This window comes from Anabrus simplex, chromosome 2, assembly GCF_040414725.1.
Source record: "Anabrus simplex isolate iqAnaSimp1 chromosome 2, ASM4041472v1, whole genome shotgun sequence".
NCBI lineage: Eukaryota > Metazoa > Arthropoda > Insecta > Orthoptera > Tettigoniidae > Anabrus > Anabrus simplex.
In genome coordinates this window covers 1040488682-1040509636 of record NC_090266.1, presented here as the reverse complement: position 1 = coordinate 1040509636, position 20955 = coordinate 1040488682, and the positions used below count along the sequence as shown (strand labels likewise).

General features: G+C 42.6%; 1 protein-coding gene across 1 annotated transcript in view; it reads right to left on the bottom strand.

The window, feature by feature from the left end:
• Positions 1-18980, bottom strand: part of LOC136863268 (TRPL translocation defect protein 14) — a 476558-nt gene extending 457578 nt beyond the window's left edge. Inside the window, exon 1 of the mRNA XM_067139653.2 lies at positions 18687-18980. Coding sequence (XP_066995754.1) covers positions 18687-18732 — 46 coding nt within the window. The 5' untranslated portion in view covers positions 18733-18980. The remainder of the gene's footprint in view (positions 1-18686) is intronic.
• Positions 18981-20955: the final 1975 nt, after the last annotated feature.

Genomic DNA, 20955 nt, shown 5'->3' with positions numbered 1-20955 from the left:
CAGGGCAACGTGCTGAATTAGCCCGCAGGAAATCCCACTGCACTAGTTTTACGAGTGTTTCGCGTACGGGACATTATGTGATCTCAAAATTGTTTGTCAGTCCACAGTACTCTAAGAAACTGGTACAGTACTGCATCATACGAACTTGCGGTGATCAGTTACGCCGAAACATACGGGAATAGAGCAGCGGGCAGCAAGTTTTCAGTGTCCAAATGAAACATGCGCTACCGCGGTAACAGAAGTGCACTTCAAGCGGCCAACAAGTCTCACAAAGCATTTCGCGGACCAAAAAGCGGCATGTTTCCGCAAGTAGAGGATTATCTGCTTAACTATATGCTTTTGTTACGCAATATTGGATAAGCCGTTTCTCACAAAATGCTGCATTTTAAAGAATGAGAAATAGCCGCGGCACGTGGAATCATTGTCTCGTATTTAAAGGTTAGCCGAGGCTGAATTAATTTTATGAAGAGAAATGGACTTTCTCTTCGACGAAGAACAACATTATGCCAAAAAGTGACGAATGATTTCAACCATTTTCAGCGCTTTGTGATTGAAAAGCGTAAAGTGAAGGAATAATTTATCTCCCTTATAGGAATCGCAGGTCAGACGCCAATTAGTTTCCATATACCATAAAGTCGAACAGTCGATAAGAAAGGAACATACAGTGTTATCGCACGCGCTACCGGAAGCAAAAAAACAAAACAAAAAAACGACGATGTACTGCAATGCTTGCTGTAATAGCTGATGGCAGAAAGCTTGCACCTTACTTTGTTCTAAAACAAAAAACAATGCCTAAAGCAAAATTTCCGGGAGTGATCCACGTTCGTATTCAAGAAAAAGGGTGGATGGACACGTCACTCGTACAAGATTGGATACGAACGGATTGGAGTAATGTAGCAGGGTCCCTCCTTCGATGCCCGTCCCTTCTCGTGTTGGACAGGTTTTTTTTCCCTGTATGTCATTCAGGTCGTATTGTCAGCTCGTAATGGGAAGAATATTTTCCAGTGTCGGTATCGTACTTCAAACCCACGTGTCTAACTTATCAAATGTACCCTATTTGACTTTTCAGAAAAAATCTCACGCCGGAATTTTACGCCAAATGACGATAACTGCAAATGGGTTGAACCAATTGTGTTTGGATTATATTTGATGTATCTTGTAAATTAATTGTAAATAATTTGTAAATATCCGAATTCCTTGAATCGCATCCGAAGTTTTCGCCTGTATTTTTCGTCAAAAAAGTGCGTTAATTACGCGAGAAAATACAGTATTATGCATTTTGTTGCGTGTGTCGGTGTGACAAATATTATTCGTAAGCAAATGTCATAAATGAGAGTGATTAGGTACATTTTCTTGTAACTATTTTTATGTTTTCTTAGTTAAAGATTTTAAATGTAATGGTCAATTTGCATTGTAACTGTAGATAAGTATGCCTTTTATCCTGACCTTTTTTCACGTAGACCGTGGTGAAATATATGTGATGAAATCCAAGAATTAAAATATCTTCCTATTTTTGGTTTCTAAAAGTTCTCAGTTGAGAACGAATATCACAGCCTGAAACCTTGTATGGCAACTGGAGCAATGTGACCGTCTCCTTGGCAGCCCGAACAGCTAACTCATTTCCCATTGCATCCATGTGGCTTGGGAGCCACAGAAATGTGTTTTTTGGTACTAGCACTGCAACAACTGGCCAGCAGTCCTTGATCCACAGCACCAGAGGATGCTGCGGAAAACATGCATCAATAGACTGTAACGAGCTCAAGGAGTCACTGCACAGCAGAAAGTCACGACGTTCACCGGACAGCACATACCACAGAGTTTCTAAGATAGCATAGAGCACTGCTGCGTACATGCTACAACAGCCATGTTTTAAGGTCCATCGTCCAACTCTCCTGATTGCTTGCAGTAATTGTCGCTCGGAGACTGCCATATTTTATGAGAATACATAGCAAACTCGTCCACATATAGCGATAGTACTACTGCTGAACCAGCAGCAGCAACACCACCATTTATGGCAATCACAAACAGAGTGACATTGAGAACTTATACCTGTGGGACTCTATTTCCCTGACCGTGATATTGCGAATATGCCCTCCCAACTCCGACACAGAACAGACAGAGGGACAATAAATTTGCAATAAAAACCAACAAGTTACCTCGGAATTTCCACTGATGCAGGGCTGAAAGGCTACCGTATCACCATCTGGTGTCATAGGCCATTCCTAAATTGAAGACAATAGCTACCGAATGCTGTTTATGGAGGAACGCGTCCTGGATAGAACTTTCCAGGCATACCATGTGGTCGGTGGTGGAGTGAGCCGCTCGAAAACCACACTGGTACTCGGACAAAAGCCCTCTTTTCCCAAACACCACAAAAGTCATCGATTCACCATCCTCTCAAATAGTTTACACAGACAAATGGTAAAGACACATTGGTCTGTATCCACCTGCATACTTAGGATCTTTGTCAGGCTTGAGGACAAGAACTACTATTCCCTCTCACCACTGTGATGGAAACTCACTCTATCCAGATTGGGGTCAATACACCAAGAAGATACAATAGGCTATCCTCCCTGAGGTATTTCAACATCTGACTATAGACATATCTGGTTTGGGAGCCACGCCCTTGCAAAGCGGAGTTCCCACTCATAATCCTCTGAAGTAGAAGTGGCAAAACATAGTGTAATAGTATTCTGACTCCCGCTTCAGACCAAGGAAATCAGGATGCTAATTTCCGGAAAGAGACATCTACGAAATGACTTGCAAGATGATTAGCAGTTGCGGGTAAATCAGTGAGGATACTACCTACAACGGAAATTTCCAGTATTAAGGATGGTCCTTGTATACCCGAAATACATTCAAGTTTAGTCCACACTTGAGATTATGGTGTACGTGACGTCATAGACGACGCATACCTGTCCCATTTAGCTTTCTTACTGTATCGAATGTCCGACTCGTTGGCTGAACAGTCAGCGTACTGGCCTTCGGTTCAGCGGGTCTAGGGTTCGATTCCCGGCCGGGTCGGGGATTTTAACCTTAATTGGTTAATTCCAATGGCGCGGGGTCTGGGTGTATGTGTTGTCTTCATCATCATTTCATCTTCATCACGACGCGCAGGTCACCTACGGTTGTCAAATATAAAGACCTGCACCTGGCGAGCCGAACCCGTCCTGGGACATCCCGGCACTAAAAGCCATACGACATTTCATTACTGTATCGAATAAGAATGCTTGCTTTAGCGTGAAGTTTTCTAAATATTATCAAGTTGGCCATAGTAGATTGCCTGTGATAGCATTTATGAATATGATGTCGTCATTTTATAGCTCAATCTACTTGTTCCACCAATGAATGAGTTTTTGTTGAGGAGACCCAGAAAAAGCAGCAGCAAGAATAACTTGTATGATATAAGCTATATCATCATCTATGCTCTGGCTAATCACATTGTTAAAGACAGCTAGTGATGTGAACTTCGGCCAATCATCCCGTTTTAGAATCCATCACGGGGGAACCCGTTTCTACAAAGTTTCCCATAGAGAAATGTTTAATGTCACAGAGGCTGTCGTGTGCATCCCACCAAAACAGGGGGAACGAGCATGCACATGCACAGACTAATGTCTGTTCCATTCGCTACAATGAAGTATGTTCATTCCCTTGTATTTAAAATGCATAAATCCAGCTCTCCTATCAACTTTTCCAAGATCAATTACATCACTAATATTCACGAACTGTAGTTATAACAGGCAATGAAACACGTACTGCTGCTGACTGCAGCTTTGTTCTTAGCAGAACCGCATTGCTGCAGGTATAAGAAGGAGAGAAAATACGAATGCCATCGGAAGCCCAGTTGGCATAAACGTGGTCTGTCGAGTATAGCCTCAAATTTCTCAAGACCGCATGATGACCTGGTCTAAAATTAGTTTCTTGAATACAGACTATACTCACCGCAAATTAATTAGCTGGCGCAGCTCAGTAAGATGCCTATCATAACCATTAAATTCCACTGTTACAGTGTCATAATGTGGACTTTTTAAAAAGTTTTAGGTTGTAAGTGGTGAGATGCTTATGAACCTAAACATTAACATCTCCATCCTCAGATCGAGACGACTGCTCGAGGTCCATCCTCTTGTCACCGGACGAGGTGATGTTCACCGAGTGCTTCTTCTGACTCGTGTTGGTGGCAGGATTTCCTCCCACCAGGGAGTGCATTCATTTTACAGCAGGAGTATCTGCCGGCGCTGACACGTACCCTCCAGATGAAGGGCATGTTTCTCCATACAAGGGAGGGTTGGGGAAGCATCTGGTAGGGGCTTTCTTCTTCCCTTCCTTTTTTTTTGTGTTTAGACAGGCTGCAATGTGAATCCCAGCCCCAGTCGACGATGCCGCTCCACTGGCTTGGGCGCGGATTTTGCCGACCTCTTGGGGGAGGGAGGGAGGGAGACTGTCTTCCTACCCTGCTATGCTGGCTTTGGTTTCTTAGCCAGTGCAGGCTTCTTTGTAGTCTAAGGTTGGGTTGTCTCCATCTTCGAGCTATTACTCTTTGCGGGCGCAGCGATCTTCACAAGTGTTGTTGGAAGAAACGACTAACCTGGTAGACTCTGTGGAATCACGCTAAACTCTAGCGACTTTGCAGGTGCATCCAAGGAATTAAATTTATGACACACTTCCTGGTAGGAAAGAACATCCAGTGACTTGATTTCCTGGATCATCTTCTCAATGAGATAGACCGGTCAGTCTCTACCTCGAAGAGAATGAAGACCAGGGCAGTTAGTGCTCCTGTTTGGAGGTGTGCAGTCTTCTGTGCCATGAGCTTCTCTTCCTCATGCACCACACAGAAACAGATTCAAACAATGAAATATCATATGCCTAAACTTTTGGCATTGATAGCAACTGCATGGGATGGAGGATGTACGGCCTCACATCGCAACGATAGGTTGTTGCCTTGATTTCATTCTGGTAACAATGATAGCTTGAAGGAGACAATGAAGGCACCGATGGAAATGTCTTCACCGTTGACTTTGCGCATGATATGCCAGACGTGTGCCATGCCACAATTCTTCATGTCTTCCATCAACTCATCATCAGTGTTCAAAATGAGATTGTGTTGGAAAATGACTATGCGAACCAGATTTCAAGGATTTGTGCTCTTTCACTCTGAAGGGGATTTTGCCAAAGTGATCACACTGAAGCAACTGATCAACCTGAACTGCAGTGCACGTCTTCTTTTAAATCTTCAAGTTTGCCGTAGACACCTTCAATGTGTGTACAGAACAAAATAGACTTCACTAGTGTGAAATCTTGGCCATTGGTTCTGGTAGCAACCAGGAACCAAGAAAAGCTGGATCCCATGCTTTCATGATGCGCTTGTTCCCAGCAGGTTGCACCCTGACGTAATCAAAGGTTAACGACTTGGATGCCATGTCCGAAAACATCCTCTCCAAATGCCACCCGCTCTGATCAGTGGCCTCTGTAGCCAAACCAAGCAGACGAGGCAATATCTACCTGGTCATAGCAGGTATTGCCCAGGATCCAATGTTGAACAATGTCTAGTATGGGCTGTCAAGTCAGTCATCTTCATACAGGCCATGAAGACCCTGGAAGGGGTGGAAGGTAAAGGCTTCCACTATCTGTAACCTCGGCACTTGATGGGGTACAATGGTTAGCTGACTGAGGCGTATCATCCATAATAGCATGTTCTCCACAGCATATACAGAGTCTGATAACAATAATGAAGAAATACATATAAAATGGATAAAGAAATATGCTCTGGCATTTGGCTGTGCAGAGACCAGTGTTGTCAGGCACATACTACTGCAAGATACATGGTGCTCCCACCATCTGGGATACAGTCTGGGCTTTCAAGCGTATTCACACATGTAAGAGGACCTTCCCTCCAAGCAACACGGACATAAATTTTGATCGGTATACAACAAACCCTCCAGAAGGGACCAATGACCATATGACCCTTTTAGTCACCTTCTATACCAGGCAGGGATAACCTGTACATGTATTCAGACCCTCTCATCCATGGGGGTACAATTCATGGTTTCAAAGCCACAATCCATTTCCATGCCTAGGTTGCCCCTTTTAGTTGCCTCATACAACAGGCAGGGGTACCGTGGGTGTATTCGTCCTCTGTGTCCCCCACCCACAGGGGAGAGGGGGTAGATATAGAAGAGGGACAGTCACGTCTTCCGACCAAGGATGAGGTGGAACATGTCAGTAAGGGATCTGAAGAATAATAAGGTGACTGGATGTGACAGGATAGCAGCCAAGATGATAAAGAGGGGAGGCGATGAGGCGACAGATAACATGACTGAGGTCATCTACCAGATCTGGAGGACGAAGAAGTTATTGTAAAAGTGGAAGAACATGATCACAATAACAATATAAAAGAAAGGGGACAAGAAAGATGACTATATCAATAATAGAGGTCGGTTGTAGCATGCTATCAAGACTCCAGCAGAAAAGCGTAGAACAGTCACGAAGTGCAGTAGAGGAGCACCAAGCAGTTTTAGGAAAGATGCCTTCTTTATTACTCTATACACAGACTGAAGTTCAGGAGAATACTAAAGAACAGAGGATTAGATGGCACCACACAAAAACTGATAACCGAGATACTAACAGATGAAAGGGTAAGGAGAGAAGCACTATGAAAAGAGTTTGAGACCAAGAAGCCGTCAAACAGTGAGATGGGCTGTCATCAATGTTGTTCAACATAACGGTGGGCAAAGCAATCAGACAATGGAGGCCAATAAATGAGAAGATGGGGATACCAAAGATACATGTACGGGAGAAGGGTAACAGGGCACGGGTGGACATCCTATCTTTTCTCTTTCAACAATCACATGCACCAAAAACTCGCCACTAAATTAATTCAAATTTCATTAAAACAACATTTCCCACTACTTTTAACTCTTTGTTAATTGCACAGGAGATTACTATGATGCAAAGTATGTCTGGAATATGGGTACTAACTGTACTAAATGAGCTGGTGAAGCAGTGCCTGCTACATTCAAAACTGGAATTTAGGCCATTATTTTATCATTAAGCCAAAGTTATTCAAAGTATTATTTAATTCATTAGTGCACTATAAGTCATTCCAAAATGATTCTCATGCAATCATTTTCCACGACACGTAAAGACCGATGAACTGTAATGACAAATCACCACTCTCTTTCCTCCTGCTGAAGACTGTCACCCTCTCTCCCAACCTCTCCCTTTTGCCTAGCTCCCCCGACTGACTGGATCATGTTACCAAGGTACGAATCAAGCCAGCAAAGCAAACAGCCTTAACTCGACCAGGCACAGAGACTGAAAACAACGGATGTGCTGAACCAGAGCTGTAGTAAGTACAGGGAACATTTTCAAATCCATTAAAGTGTCAAAAATGGACTTTTAATACTCATATAATTTGTCAGACTTGTTCATAATATTACGCATTTATAATCACTGACAAGTTTATGCAACATAAAGAATACTGTACATTTATACATATGCATTAAAGTGATTTGACAGAAGAGAATAGAAGAATAGAATATGCCATTAGGTTATAGAGTTCTTTTACAGATACATCATAGTGTTAAAAAATGTGTATCTCATACTTCACCAGACTGAAAAGCTACCACAAAAAGTTATACATACACAGTCAGATCACATTATTATCACCACCTGCTAGAAGTGCTATCTGCAGTGCATAGCCCATGATGTATGACCCGTGCCATGAGCTGGTGAAGCAGGTATATAATGTGACTGACAGGCTGGCAATTTAATTGAGTTGCTCAAAGGGATGATCATTGGCTTTCAAGACCAAGGGGGGCAGCATTCCAGAGACAGTGATGTTTGTGAACTGTTCACATACCTCTGGGGTAAAGATGTATTGTGAGTGGACGAATAGCACCATTTAGATTAAATGATGTCGAAAATGCGGAGCTCAACCTTCCATTGATGTCCGAGGTGAACGTCAACTAAGACAGTGCAGGAAGCCCAACCGACAGGCTACAGCCCAACAGCTCACTATCCAAATGAACTAAGTTTCTACCATAACACTTCAGTAAACCCTCCCGTGAATGAGGTTTCGATGTAGAAGGAGGGTGACTGCACCCATGCTAACACAAGTACATTGACTAAAAATGACTGGAATTTGCTTGACAGTATGGTGACTGGACAGCTGCTGATTGATGGCAAAGATGATGATGAAGAAGAAGATTGTTGTTTAAAGGGGCCTAACATGGTACGAAATGAGACGAAATGCAATGACCGATTTAAAATTCTAAAATTCATACACTGACCAGAATTCAAAACTTGATGATGAAGAATGAATTGATGAATATAAATTTAAAATAATCAGCAGATCCAACTCACAATTTTCAAAGTTAAAAATAATTCCAAAATCAATACACTGACTAGAATTCAAAAAGACGACAATGAACAATGAGTATGAGCTTAAAACAATCAGTGGATCCAACCCGCAATGCCCCACCTCCCCAGAAGCAAACTTAAAAAATGGTATATACTGACCAAGGGGCTGCTTCCAAAGCACAATCCTAAATCAAAGATGCTTGTTTTCTAAAGGGGTCCAAAATGCAGGTCAACGGCGCCTCATAATGGTTCTTATTGCTAGTAAAGTAGAACCATGGTATTTCTAATGTAGCGGTACTAATCACAGGTAATGTAGACTCATGGTGTTCCTCACATTGAGGTCCTACTCACAGGTAACGCAAACCTATGGTGTTTCTCACATAATGGCGCCACTCATAGGCAATGCAAACCCATGGTGTTACTCACATAGGGGTACTAATCACAGGGACCTGTACTATTCCGTGGTGTTCCTCACATAGTGGGTACTATTCACAGGCAATGCAGACCCACCGCGTCGCTCATGTAATGGTACTAATCACAGGCAACACCAAGACCCGGGGTGTTCCTTGAAACACAGACCCATGATGTTCACTATCAGATGCTGAAACACTCCAACAAGGATAGCACCTTTTCATCCCCTCGGGGTGTTCCAACAGACGGGAGCCTCAGTCATAGCGATGGATACTATAAATGGGTACTGTAAACTCATAGTGATCCACCCAGAGACCCATGGTATTCCTTGCGTAATGGTACTAATCATAGTTAAGGTCATGGTTCAAAATTCAGCATCCCTCGGTTGCCCCCTTTAGTCTCCTCTTACGACAGGCAGGGAATACTGTGGGTGTAGTCTTCGTCTGCGCCCCCAACCCACAGGGGGAGAGAGAGAGAGAGAGAGAGAGAGAGAGAGAGAGAAATATAAAACATTTCGAAAAATGAAGTACCGGACAAAGAAAGAACACTGCTGGGGTCAGAAAAGAACAAGAGTTGGCCAAGGACGGTTGGAGAGAATAGATAAAAGTGAGGAGCCTGGCAAACGTACGAGAAAGCAAGGCCAGGACTCAGGCAAGCCCCATGATCGCCAACCCACACTCCCAAGTTGAGAGCACCTGCAGCCCCTTTTAGTTGCCTCTTAAGACAGGCAGGGGATACTGTGGGTGTATTCTTGATCTGTGACCCCCACCCATAGGGGGTGCTGCCGATTGTCGACGGGCAATACTAATAATAATAATAATAATAATAATAATAATAATAATAATAATAATGGTTTTACGTTACACTAACTACTTTTATGGTTTTTGGAGATACTGAGGTGCTGGAGGTTTGTCCCACAGGAGTTCTTTTATGTGCCATTAAATCTGTCGACATGAGGCTGACGTATTTGAACACTTTCAAATACCACCGGACTGACCGAGGATCGAACCTGCTGAGCTGGGCTCATGAGGCCAGCACTCTACCGTCTGAACTACTCAGCCTGGCTCGACAGATAGCCTTCTTCAACGAGTCAAGTTTTCAGGTGCATAGAATGGATGAACGTCTGTGTGTACAGCGAGAGAAGTCGAAGAACCAGCATCCTGCAACCATTGGCAGAAGAACACAAGGCAGTGGGAGCAATATTATGGTCTGAGAAATGTTCTGGTATTCTCTAGGTCCCATCATCCATGTGGATGGCACTCTTTATTGATTTGGTTATGAATTCATTGGTTACAAAATGAAATGTTAAACATTTTACTTGTATACAAGTATTGATTAGGTTGACCTTAATTAACATTTTATTTTGTAACTGATAACTGTCAATATGGATCACAATGAAATCTGTAAAGATTGTGAATCCACCATCATTGATCACATCTACCCATAAATGATTATCGTCTTTGGGGAGAATGGGATTTCCAGCACAATAATGCACCTTGCCACATGGTTTGAAGTATCCATATGTGGCTGGGAGAGCATGATCAGAACTTCAAAGTTCTTCCCTGGCCCTCAATCCAATACATCCATGGACCACCTCGATCAGAGTGTTCACTGTCTGTCTTCTCCACCATGCACCCTTTAACGGTTGTGGGATGCACTGCAGACAGCACAGTTCCAGATACCCGTGAAGACCTAGCAGCACCTGACTGAAGTCACTGGCAGCACGTCTACCTGCTGTCCGTGTTGCAAAGAGTGGTTACTCTGGACACTAGCAGGTGGTTACAATAATGTGATTCGACAGTTTATAGCTGCCTAGCTTTTGCAAATGACATAGTGATAATTAGCAAGATGGAAGAAGATATGAAGAAATAACCTGACAACATGAGTAAGATAAACCTGAGGGTGCGACTAAGGATCCTCTATGACAAAACAAAGACACCGCTGCACTCGGGACTAGGGAACAGCAGAGGGCACCATGCAAAAAAAAAAGTGGACAAATTTAGATAAATAGGAGAATACTTAACAGGAAGAAAAAGGAGAAGTGAGAGGATAAAGAAGAGGGTGAAACGGGTGAGGATGGCCTACTTCGTGACCACAGAAGTGTACCAGAACAGCATATGAATGGGTGCAACGATCACACACTACACAGCAACAGTCAGGAATGTGGTGGTGCTCTATGGGGTTGAAAAATAATGCTAGGAAGATAAGGGGCAGAACAACTGGAGAAAGAAAAGAGAAAAATCTTAATGAAGATGCGGAGACCAAACAGAGGAGGTGAAAATAAGAACAGACCATAGCAGCTTCTACAATTCTACAAGCATCCCACCTAACGCTCCTTCTGTTTCTGTAGTTGACTAATGATATTGCCACCTGAGATGATAATGCAATATTTATATTATTTGCTGATGACATGGAAATGCCACGTTACTAGAATCAAGGACTGATTCTAAAAATTTCATATATTAAATCAAATTTCTAAATTGAGTGAAAACGTCTTCAGAAAATGGGAAAACTATACTAACGGCAATGCACAGGAGAGGTCAGAAATACAATGTGGTGCAGCTTGCAAGAGTCACAAGCATGATACACAAGGCTGCAAACTAAGGAATCTAGTTCTGGCTAGTGACAAAACCACTGGTCTGGCTTGGTTAAATGATTGGTTAATGACAAGGCCATTGGCCTGGTTCAGTCTGGTGACAAGGCAATTTTTGTGGTTGTTGTTGTTCTTACAATTGAATTTCTTCTATGTTTCACTGACATAGATAGGTTTTTATTAATAATCTTGACCATAATGGCCAGTACTAGAGAAACTGTCTCACGGCAACGATGAGATAGGAAAGGACTAGGAGCGGGAAGGAAGTGACTGTGGCCTTAATTAAGGTACCGCCCCACCATTTACCTGGTGTGAAAATGGGAAAACACAGAAAACCAATTCAAGACTGCTGACAGTGGGGTTTGAACCCACTGTCACCCGAATGCAACTTGATACCTACGTGACCCAAACCATGCAGTCACTTCCTCAGTGACAGAACATTGGTCTGGATTGGTTAGACTGTTGGTCAGGGAGCATAAGCCCCCAGGTTAGAGCCACGAAGTGGATCAGAAGTCTCTAGTATCCCCTGCGACAGCAGCATTCTACATTCAACAGTGGACAAAACTTGAATTAATGAACACTGACTTATGTCACTATAGCACTCGCATGACACTATATGGTACTTTCAAGCTTCATGATGATGATGCTTGTTGTTTAAAGGGGTCTAACATCTGCCCCTAATGGCACGAGGTGAAACAACATTTTAAAATGTATCCACTGACTAGGATTTTAAAATAAATGATGATGAAAAAATGTTTATCAATTTAAAATAATCAGTGAATCTAATTTGCACAGCCTTATTTTCTTATAAAACAATACTTAAAAAATTGAGTAAAATATAATAAGGCCTTGCCCTTGAAGCGGAATGTCTTTTTCCTCCGCCGCTTTTCCCACATCTGTGGGGTCCAGGTGCAAACTGAGTCGCACATACATTTGGCCCTGTTTTATGGCCGGACACCTTTCCTGATGCCAACCTTATGTGGAGGGATGTAATTACTATTCCGTGTTTCTGTGGTGGTTGGTAGTGTGGTGTGTTGTTTGAATTTGAAGAGGAGAGAGTTGAGAAAAACACAAAAACCCAGTCCCTGAGACAGAAGAATTAATATAGGCCTACATGTTTAAAATCCCCAACCCAGCTGAGAATCGAGCATGGGACTTTCTGAACCAAAGACCTCAACGCTGACCATTCAGCCAATAAGTCAGACTGAAATTAAAACAAAAATTTAAAAAACACATTAAAATACACAAAGTCAATAGTCAATAGAATAAAACATAATAAAATAAATAAAAATAAAATTAAAATTAAAAAGAAATACAAAATACAGTTTTACACACTACAAAACAAGCCACTATTCCTCATAAAACGGATGACGAGGTCTGTTGACCGCTCGTCATCTTGTAGGACAAGGGAGAGGGTACTAGAAAGTTTTAGACTACTGCACAGACCGGCCAAGTCCATGCACTCCATAAGGGTGTGTAAGATGACTGCCGATCCAAGGACAACATAATACCACTGCTTCCCTCTGAGAAACCCAAAGGGAAGTCTTCTGTACCTTCCTAGCTCCTTTAATCATTCTCAGCTTATTTGAAAAAGGGGTGGCCTGCCACTCCAGCTCCCAATGGCACATTACCAAATGTCTAAGATGAAAACAAATATCACTGGCTGGAACCTTTTAAGGCAACGGGGGCAGTGTGACTGCCTCCTTGGCAGCCTTATCAACTAACTCGTTTCCCACTGCACCCATGTGGCTTGGGAATCACAAAAATGACATTCTGGTGTTAGCACTCCAACACCCGGCCAGCATGTCCTGGATCTGCTGCACCAGAGGGTACCCGATGAAACATGCATCAATAGATTGTAAAGAGCTCAAGGAGTCACTACACAGCAGAAAGTGACGACGTTCATTGGACAGCACATAATGCAAAACTTCAAGGTTAGCCTAGAGTTCTGCTGAATACACACTACAGGTTTCCAGAAAAGGAAACTGCTCGTTATCGACAATGAACACACCTCCTACTTTCACGTCTGCCCTCGAACCATCTATGTAAATAACTACTGAACCTGGACACTGGCCAATGGACAAGAAGAGCCTCCGATAAATGGAAGGATGATTTCAGGTTCTCGAATTAACCACAGAGGTACCTTACCTGGTCATCTAACAAAATAAGGAACTGAAGGTATATCAAAAAATCTGTAAATGCTATCCAAGTATATACCAACTGGCTGCATTGCTTGTGGATACGCAGAGTACAGCCGACGGTTTGCATTGTTGAATACATAGGGACAGCTTGGGTGAAGCGGCATCTGTCGCAAATTTGCAGCATAGGACAATAGTATTTGTTGGCGCCTCAGATGTAAAGCCGGCACATCTGATTCAGCAAGCAGGTTAGCAATGGAGCTTGTATGGAATGCTCCCGTTGCCAACCTAACTCCACTGTGGTGGATGCTATTCAGTTTCACAAGGACGCTTTGCATTGCTGATCCATATGCTGCACTGCCATAGTCTAACCTGGATAAGATATGTGCCCTATAAAATCATAGGAGCACAATGTTGTTGCCCCCCCATTCAGTGCAACTAAGAAACTTCAAAATATTCAGTTTCTTAGTGCATGTCACTTTTAAATGACACAGGTGTGCCCCCCATGGAGAAGGAGCACAAGAAATCTATAAATGTCAACTATAGGAAGAGAAACCTCCCCCTCCCCTTAAATAAAGCTCAGGATGGGGGCGAGGAATGAGCTTCTGGCAGAAGTAAACAACAGAGGTCTTTGCAGGTGAAAACCAAAAGCCATGTTCTAAGGTCCACTGTCCCACTCTCCTAATAGCTTATTGTAATTGTCACTCTGTGACCACCATGCTTTGCTAGCTATAATGCAGAGCAAAATCATCCACATATAGCGATGGTATTACTGCTGAACCAGCATCAGCAACAATACAATTTATGGCAATCACAAACGGGGTGACACCGAGAACCAATCCCTTTGGGACTCGGTTTTCCTGAACATGATATTGCGAACACAAAAAATTCACAATAAAAACCGGCAAGTTACCTCAGAATTCCATTGATTCAGGACTAAATGAAATGGCGTATGGCTTTTAGTGCCGGGCTGTGTCCGAGGACTTCGGCTCGCCAGGTGCAGGTCTTTTGATTTGACGCCGTAGGCGACCTGCGCGTCGTGATGAGGATGAAATTATGATGAAGACAACACATACACCCAGTCCCCGTGCCATGGGAATTAACCAATTATGGTTAAAATTCCCGACCCTGCCAGGAATCAAACCCGGGACCCCTGTGACCAAAGGCCAGAACGCTAACCATTTAGCCATGGAGCCGGACATGCAGGACTGAAAGGATGCCAGATCGCCATGGGCCTTTTCCAAACAAAAGAAAACAGCCACCAAATGCTGCTTTCAGATGAACGCATCCCGGATAGAACTCTCCAGGCGTACCAAGTAGTCAGCGGTGGAGTGGGCAGCTCGAAAACCACATTAGTACTTGGAAAAAAGTCCTCTTTTCTCCAAGTACCACACAAGTCTGCAATTCACCATCCTCTCAAATAGTTTATGCAGGCAGTTGGTGAGACAAATAGGTCTTTAACCTCCTGCATACTTAGGATTTTTGTCAGGCTTGAGGAGATAAATTACTAATCCCTCTCGCCACTGACGAAAACTCACCTTCTATCCAGACCTGTTTGTAATAATAATAATGTTATTTGTTTTACGTCCGACTAACTACTTTTTAAGGTCTTCGGAGACGCCGAGGTGCCGGAATTTAGTCCCGCAGGAGTTCTTTTACGTGCCAGTAAATCTACCAACACGGGGCTGTCGTATTTGAGCACCTTCAAATACCACCGGACTGAGCCAGGATCGAACCTGCCAAGTTGGGGTTAGAAGGCCAGCGCCTTAACCGTCTGAGCCACTCAGCCCGGCAAATCTGTTTGAACATCCCAACAATGTATAAGAGGCTATCCTCATTGAGGTGTTTCAACACCTGGTTATGGGAATTATGTGGTCCAGGAGTTGTGTCCTTGCAAAGCGCCACGGCGCTGCGGAGTTCCCACTCCGTAAAAGGCACATAGACTTTAGTCTTCTGAAGCTAGAGTAGCAAAACTAAGATGATTTAATGTCAAAAATTTCATTTTTGGTCCGTATTGAATCAAGATTTACATTAAGAAATATGGGTAAGTTTTTCAACCTATTCAATACTATAAAGTTGTGAAGTTATTAATACGTCACATATTTATTTGATCTCATTATTGGGAACCACTTACTCATACTTCTTAATGTAAAACTAAGATGATGACGTCCTGCTTTCCACTTAAGAACCAGGAAATCAGGATGGTAATTCCTGGAACCAGACAGGTCTGAGAAATGAACTGCTAGATAGACAGCAACTGTGGGTGGATCAGTGATGATACTGCCTGCAATGGAAATTCCCAGAACTGAGGGATGGTCCTTGTAGACCCAAAATGCATCTAAGTTTAGTCCACACTTGAGATGACAGTGTATGTGATGTCACGGACGACACATATCTGTACCACGAAGTTTTCCTACTCTGTTGAATAAGAACTCACATCACACCAAGATAGTTTTTAAATGTTACCATGTTGGCCACAGTAGGCCGCCTACCATAGCATTTATGAGCACGAAGTTGGTTTTTTATAGCTGCTGCAATTTTTTCGTTCCACCGAGGAACGAGTTGAGGAGTCCCAGACAAAGATGGAATGGACTCTCCAGCAGCAGCAAGAATAACTTTACGATGCGAGTTATATCGTCATCTATGCTCCGGCTAATCGCACCGTTAAAGACAGCTAGTTATGTGAACTTTGGCCAATCAGCACATTTAAGAATCCATCGTGGCCTCAACGGATTTCTGTTTCAACAAAATAAGAATAACGGGGAAATGGTCACTGTCACAGAGGTCATCGTGTACATCCCACTGAATCAGGGGAACAAGTGCACCGCTGCATAGACTAACGTCAATGCGGGAGAAGGTAACATGCGCTACACTGAAATGTGTTGGTTCAAAATGCATAAATCCAGCTCTCCTATTAGATGTTCCAACTCCCTTCCTCCAGGGCAAGGTATTTCAAAGCCCCATAATGGGTGATGCGTATTAAAGCTGCCCAATAAGAAGACAGGATGTGGGAGCAAAATTTTGTTATTTTACTATTTTCACTCAATGTGGCTGCCCTGTCGACAGACATGATGTGAGCACTATCAGAGACAACAGCTAACTGCTCTTCACCACAGCCAGCCAATATAGCAAACAGGAATACAGAAAATTTCTGCATTTTTATGATTTACATAGTCTCAAATTTAATTTTCCTATACAAGTAAGTACGCTTCTACGGGAGGGTTGGTGGGTCCCTTGCAAGTATAAAGAAAAGATCCATCCTCTGTACTACTTCAGATATCGCTTCACATACCGGTAATTTTTTACATGCTTTTCTCATTACTAAACACGTACAGTGCTACCCGGACAACTAGCTGGATGGATAAGAAGCCATCAGTACATATTAAATTCTAACAGACTATGACAGGTATTTAGACCACAGTTTGACTTTCAAAACAATTCATAAATGATAACAGGAATAATGCACTGTGTAGGCTGGGCTTTGTAATGGTATCATAAAAATTCTACACTGAGCGATAGTTTGGACACATTTAGAAAAATGTCCTTTGGGACATAGAAACCATTGTAGTTCAAATTTTAGCAGACTTCTTGAACCTTTTATATTTTATTTAATCTGTCAAAATTAAAAGTGACAAGAAAAGTGAAGAATACTATTAAAAATTTATAAAATAATAGCCTTCAGCAGTTACGCTGGAAAGAAATGAAATATAAAAACTGATAAAAGAAATCGGTAATCTACAGTACAAGTGTGTTAACATCAGGCTGAACATAAATCCTGATGGAACCCTTCAGTGCTGTAAGAATGCAATGGACAGCATCTTTGCTGAACCTGACTCTGATGCAGAATTTGACATAGACATGTAATCATGCCTCTGGCACTGACCACTACCTCAACACAATAACCAAGATATCAATGAATTAAATGTACTTTGTGGTATTACCAACTAAAAGAACAAACTGTCTCTCCTAACTTACCTCGATATCACAATTTAAGAACTAATACTATTAAATCTTGAAGAATAATTAATCTGTAAATCATCTTTAAACAACTGACAAAAAAAATCTATGAGAAATCTTGACCTATTCCACTGGGTGGAGAAAAAAAATATTTAAAAAAACATTGACAATGTTCAACTTAATCATCATCATCATCATCATCATCTTGTGCTGTTCCCACTACTGTGGGGTCGCGGGTGCGATTTGCGTAGCACATGTGGATTTGGCCCTGTTTTACGGCCGGATGCCCTTCCTGACGCCAACTGTATATGAAGGTATGTAGCCTAATCACTTTTGCATGTTTCTGTAGTTGCTGGTAACGTGGCGTGTTGTCTGAATATGAAGAGGAAAGTGTTGGGACAAACACACAAACAGCCAGTCCCCGAGCCAGAAGAATTAATCAGACGCGATTAAAATCCCCGACCCGGCCTGGAATCGAACCCGAGACCCTCTGAAGCGAAGACCTCAACGCTGACCATTCAGTCAAGGAGTCGAAGGAAACACCGACAATATTTTATCAAAGTTATAACTGCATACGACTGATTTCAACATGTATAAATATATTTGATTTTAGTGGAAAATATCACATCAGCATTCTGCTAAAAACAAAACACCCGCCTTTGTACAGACCATAGATGTCTCTAAAGAAATCTGAGCCAGACTTCCAGTCTTTGTAACCGCTCGGTCGCCAGAAATTAACTGAACACTTCTCGAGCAGGCCGTACGCCTCTGCATGTATAGAAGTCACGTTTCTGAATTTCTTAACTGGGAACATAACCCAGGTGCTTCCGAGTGGATCGAGCGCACCTTTGCCGGTTAGGCTAGATCAGTTCCACTCACACCCTCGTTCAGCTATTAACATGCAAAGAACCCGTTGGTGTAAATTGATCTATCAATTGAATTTTAAATGTAGGTATTATTTGAAATGCACGGCAACTGTACTAATACTTCCAACATTTCAGTGTATTAAATTAAGTTCACTATATTAATTACGTTGCTACATAAGTTGCAGTTAAACATTAGCTGGTCCTCTGGAGTTAATTTATCATCCACAAAACATAACATTATATTATTTTTTCGGGGAAACCTAGGAGACAGGAAGCGTAAACTCTCTATTCGCACAAATTATCCAGTAAATATTTAAATCTCCAAAACTTTGATCCAACAGCTAGTTCTTCCTGATTACTTACCTCCAGTTAAAACAATTTTGTACACTTTCTTCGATTTTTGTTCCATTTCTTTAACAATTCTAGCTAATTTTAACTTCTAATCAATCCTTTCGTCATACCATTAAAGGAGTCATTCATGTACTGTAACGTCTTTCCTACGACATAAAACAAGGACTGACACCTAACCTCACACTTCACACACAATACCACCATGCAGCGGCAAGTCAAATACTCAATGGCATTAAACACGGGGTGAGCATTTCATTTGATCACATCGAATGGACTTAAAAAAAAAGGAAAGCTGATTCTACATCACACCGGAAATGACATCATAAAACACCTTCTTACACTATCCTCATTCGTAAACATGGAATGAAATCTTCATAGTAAAAGTAAACAGTAAGTTTTGCTTGATAACATTGGCTATTGGTTGACCAAGTGTCCAATCACGGCTAAGAACTAATAAATACCCATTTTTGCTAGTCTCCTACAGAAACCACGGCCGACTTGACACGTCGCTCTGGAAAGTTCATGGCCGACTTGATGCGTCGCCCTAGTACAAGGTTTGTCAAGGGAGGTCAAGTCAGGAATGTTACTTATTGAGCCGCCATATTGGGTCTTTAAGCGAGCACAATAAAAGGCAAGCGTATTCGAATTTAGAGGCTTTCGATACCGTACATTGAAATAAAAACAAAATACCAACTATTTTTCATAAAGAATTTAATTGGGCATCCGCTGTTCATGTATATATAACTGTACAGTCACGAGCGAGACATCGGGAAGTGCAGACGTGTGAGTAAGACAAGGTGTGCAATATGGGAATAACGCTACAGCAATACAGGATGAGAATTGGAAGGTGGCATGGTGCAAGAGGAAGTTGGAAGGAAGGTGGACCTGAGAGAGGGAGAGAAATTAGTGGTTATAAAGGACGGTTGGAGATTACGTTGTGTGCGGCGGTGATTGCGACAATGCTGGTGGTAGGAGGTATAGAAATGAACCCGGGGCCAAACCAGGGACCGTTCGGATGGGAGGAACTTGAAGAGATCAAGAGAGTGGTGAAGGAAGCGAGTAAAGGAGATGAAATAAAGGAAATGATGCAGGAACACCAGGCAAACCAAACGCATGAGATGAAGGACTTAAAAATTTTTATAAAAGAAGAAATTGGTGGGCTAAATGGTAAGGTAGTGGAGATAGAAGATGAGTTGGGGAGCTTGAAAAAGAAGGTGGTGGTACTGGAAGAGGAATTGACAGCAATGAAGAGAGAAGTGAGTTTAGCGAGGAACGAATCAGCAAGAAAAAATGTGTTTGTGTATGGTGTACCTGAGGAAGGAACAGAATCAAAAGTGGAATTAGTATTGAAAGTGGTGGACATAGTTTCGAACAAAATTAAGATAAACATTTCTGAAGTTGATATAGATGATATATATAGAGTAGGAAGAAACAAGGGTCATAGGCCGGTGAAGTTAAGGCTAATTTCAACCCTGATGGCAGATATAATTCTTAGGAATGCTGGAAATCTAAAAGGATCGAACATTTATTTGAAAGCTGAGACAGAGAAAGAAGACAGGATGCGGTTGGATGTCTATAAGCGGCATATTTGGCGGGCTAGAGCTCAGGGTTTGCGAACCAGGATTGCGGGGAGGTGTCTGGTAATTTCAGGAAGAAATTGGTCGCGATCGTGGACTCAGGAGGAACTGCTGAGGATGGAGAAATGTGAGGAGGAAATGAGTTGCAGAAATCGAGAGCAGGGCGACATCAGTATGGAGAAGGAAGAGAGAAGACGGGACTGCGGTGTCAGCGGTCAGGTGGCGGAGACAGCAGAGTCCTTGGTGAGTCAGAACAACCCAGGGAGGAGTGAATCAACAAGTAGGACACTAGACCGAAGTGAAGTGGATACAGGTAGTGAAGAGGTGACGGGAAGGGAAAGCAGTCAGGGTGGTGACTCAACCTCCCCGAATAAGAGAAACGCAGAAAGAAACCTGGAGAGAAAACAGGCGTTGAATAAGGCGAGATCGTTAAGTTTAAAAGATCTATGGGGTGGGAAAAAAGGCTCTGGCACGGAAAAGGGGAAGATTGGGGGGGAGAAGAAGGGAGGGAAGGGGAGAGTGACGTGGTGGAGCCAAAAGGAAGAATTACGAGAAGTAAGGGGGAAGTGGTGAAACGCAGAAGGATAGAGAGGGAGGGGGAGGAAATAAATAACTAGAGATGGCGATAGGGCTGCTGAATATTGAGGGGTTGATGGGGAAGTTAGGGAATAGGGAAATTGTGGATCTAGTGAAAGATTTTGAGA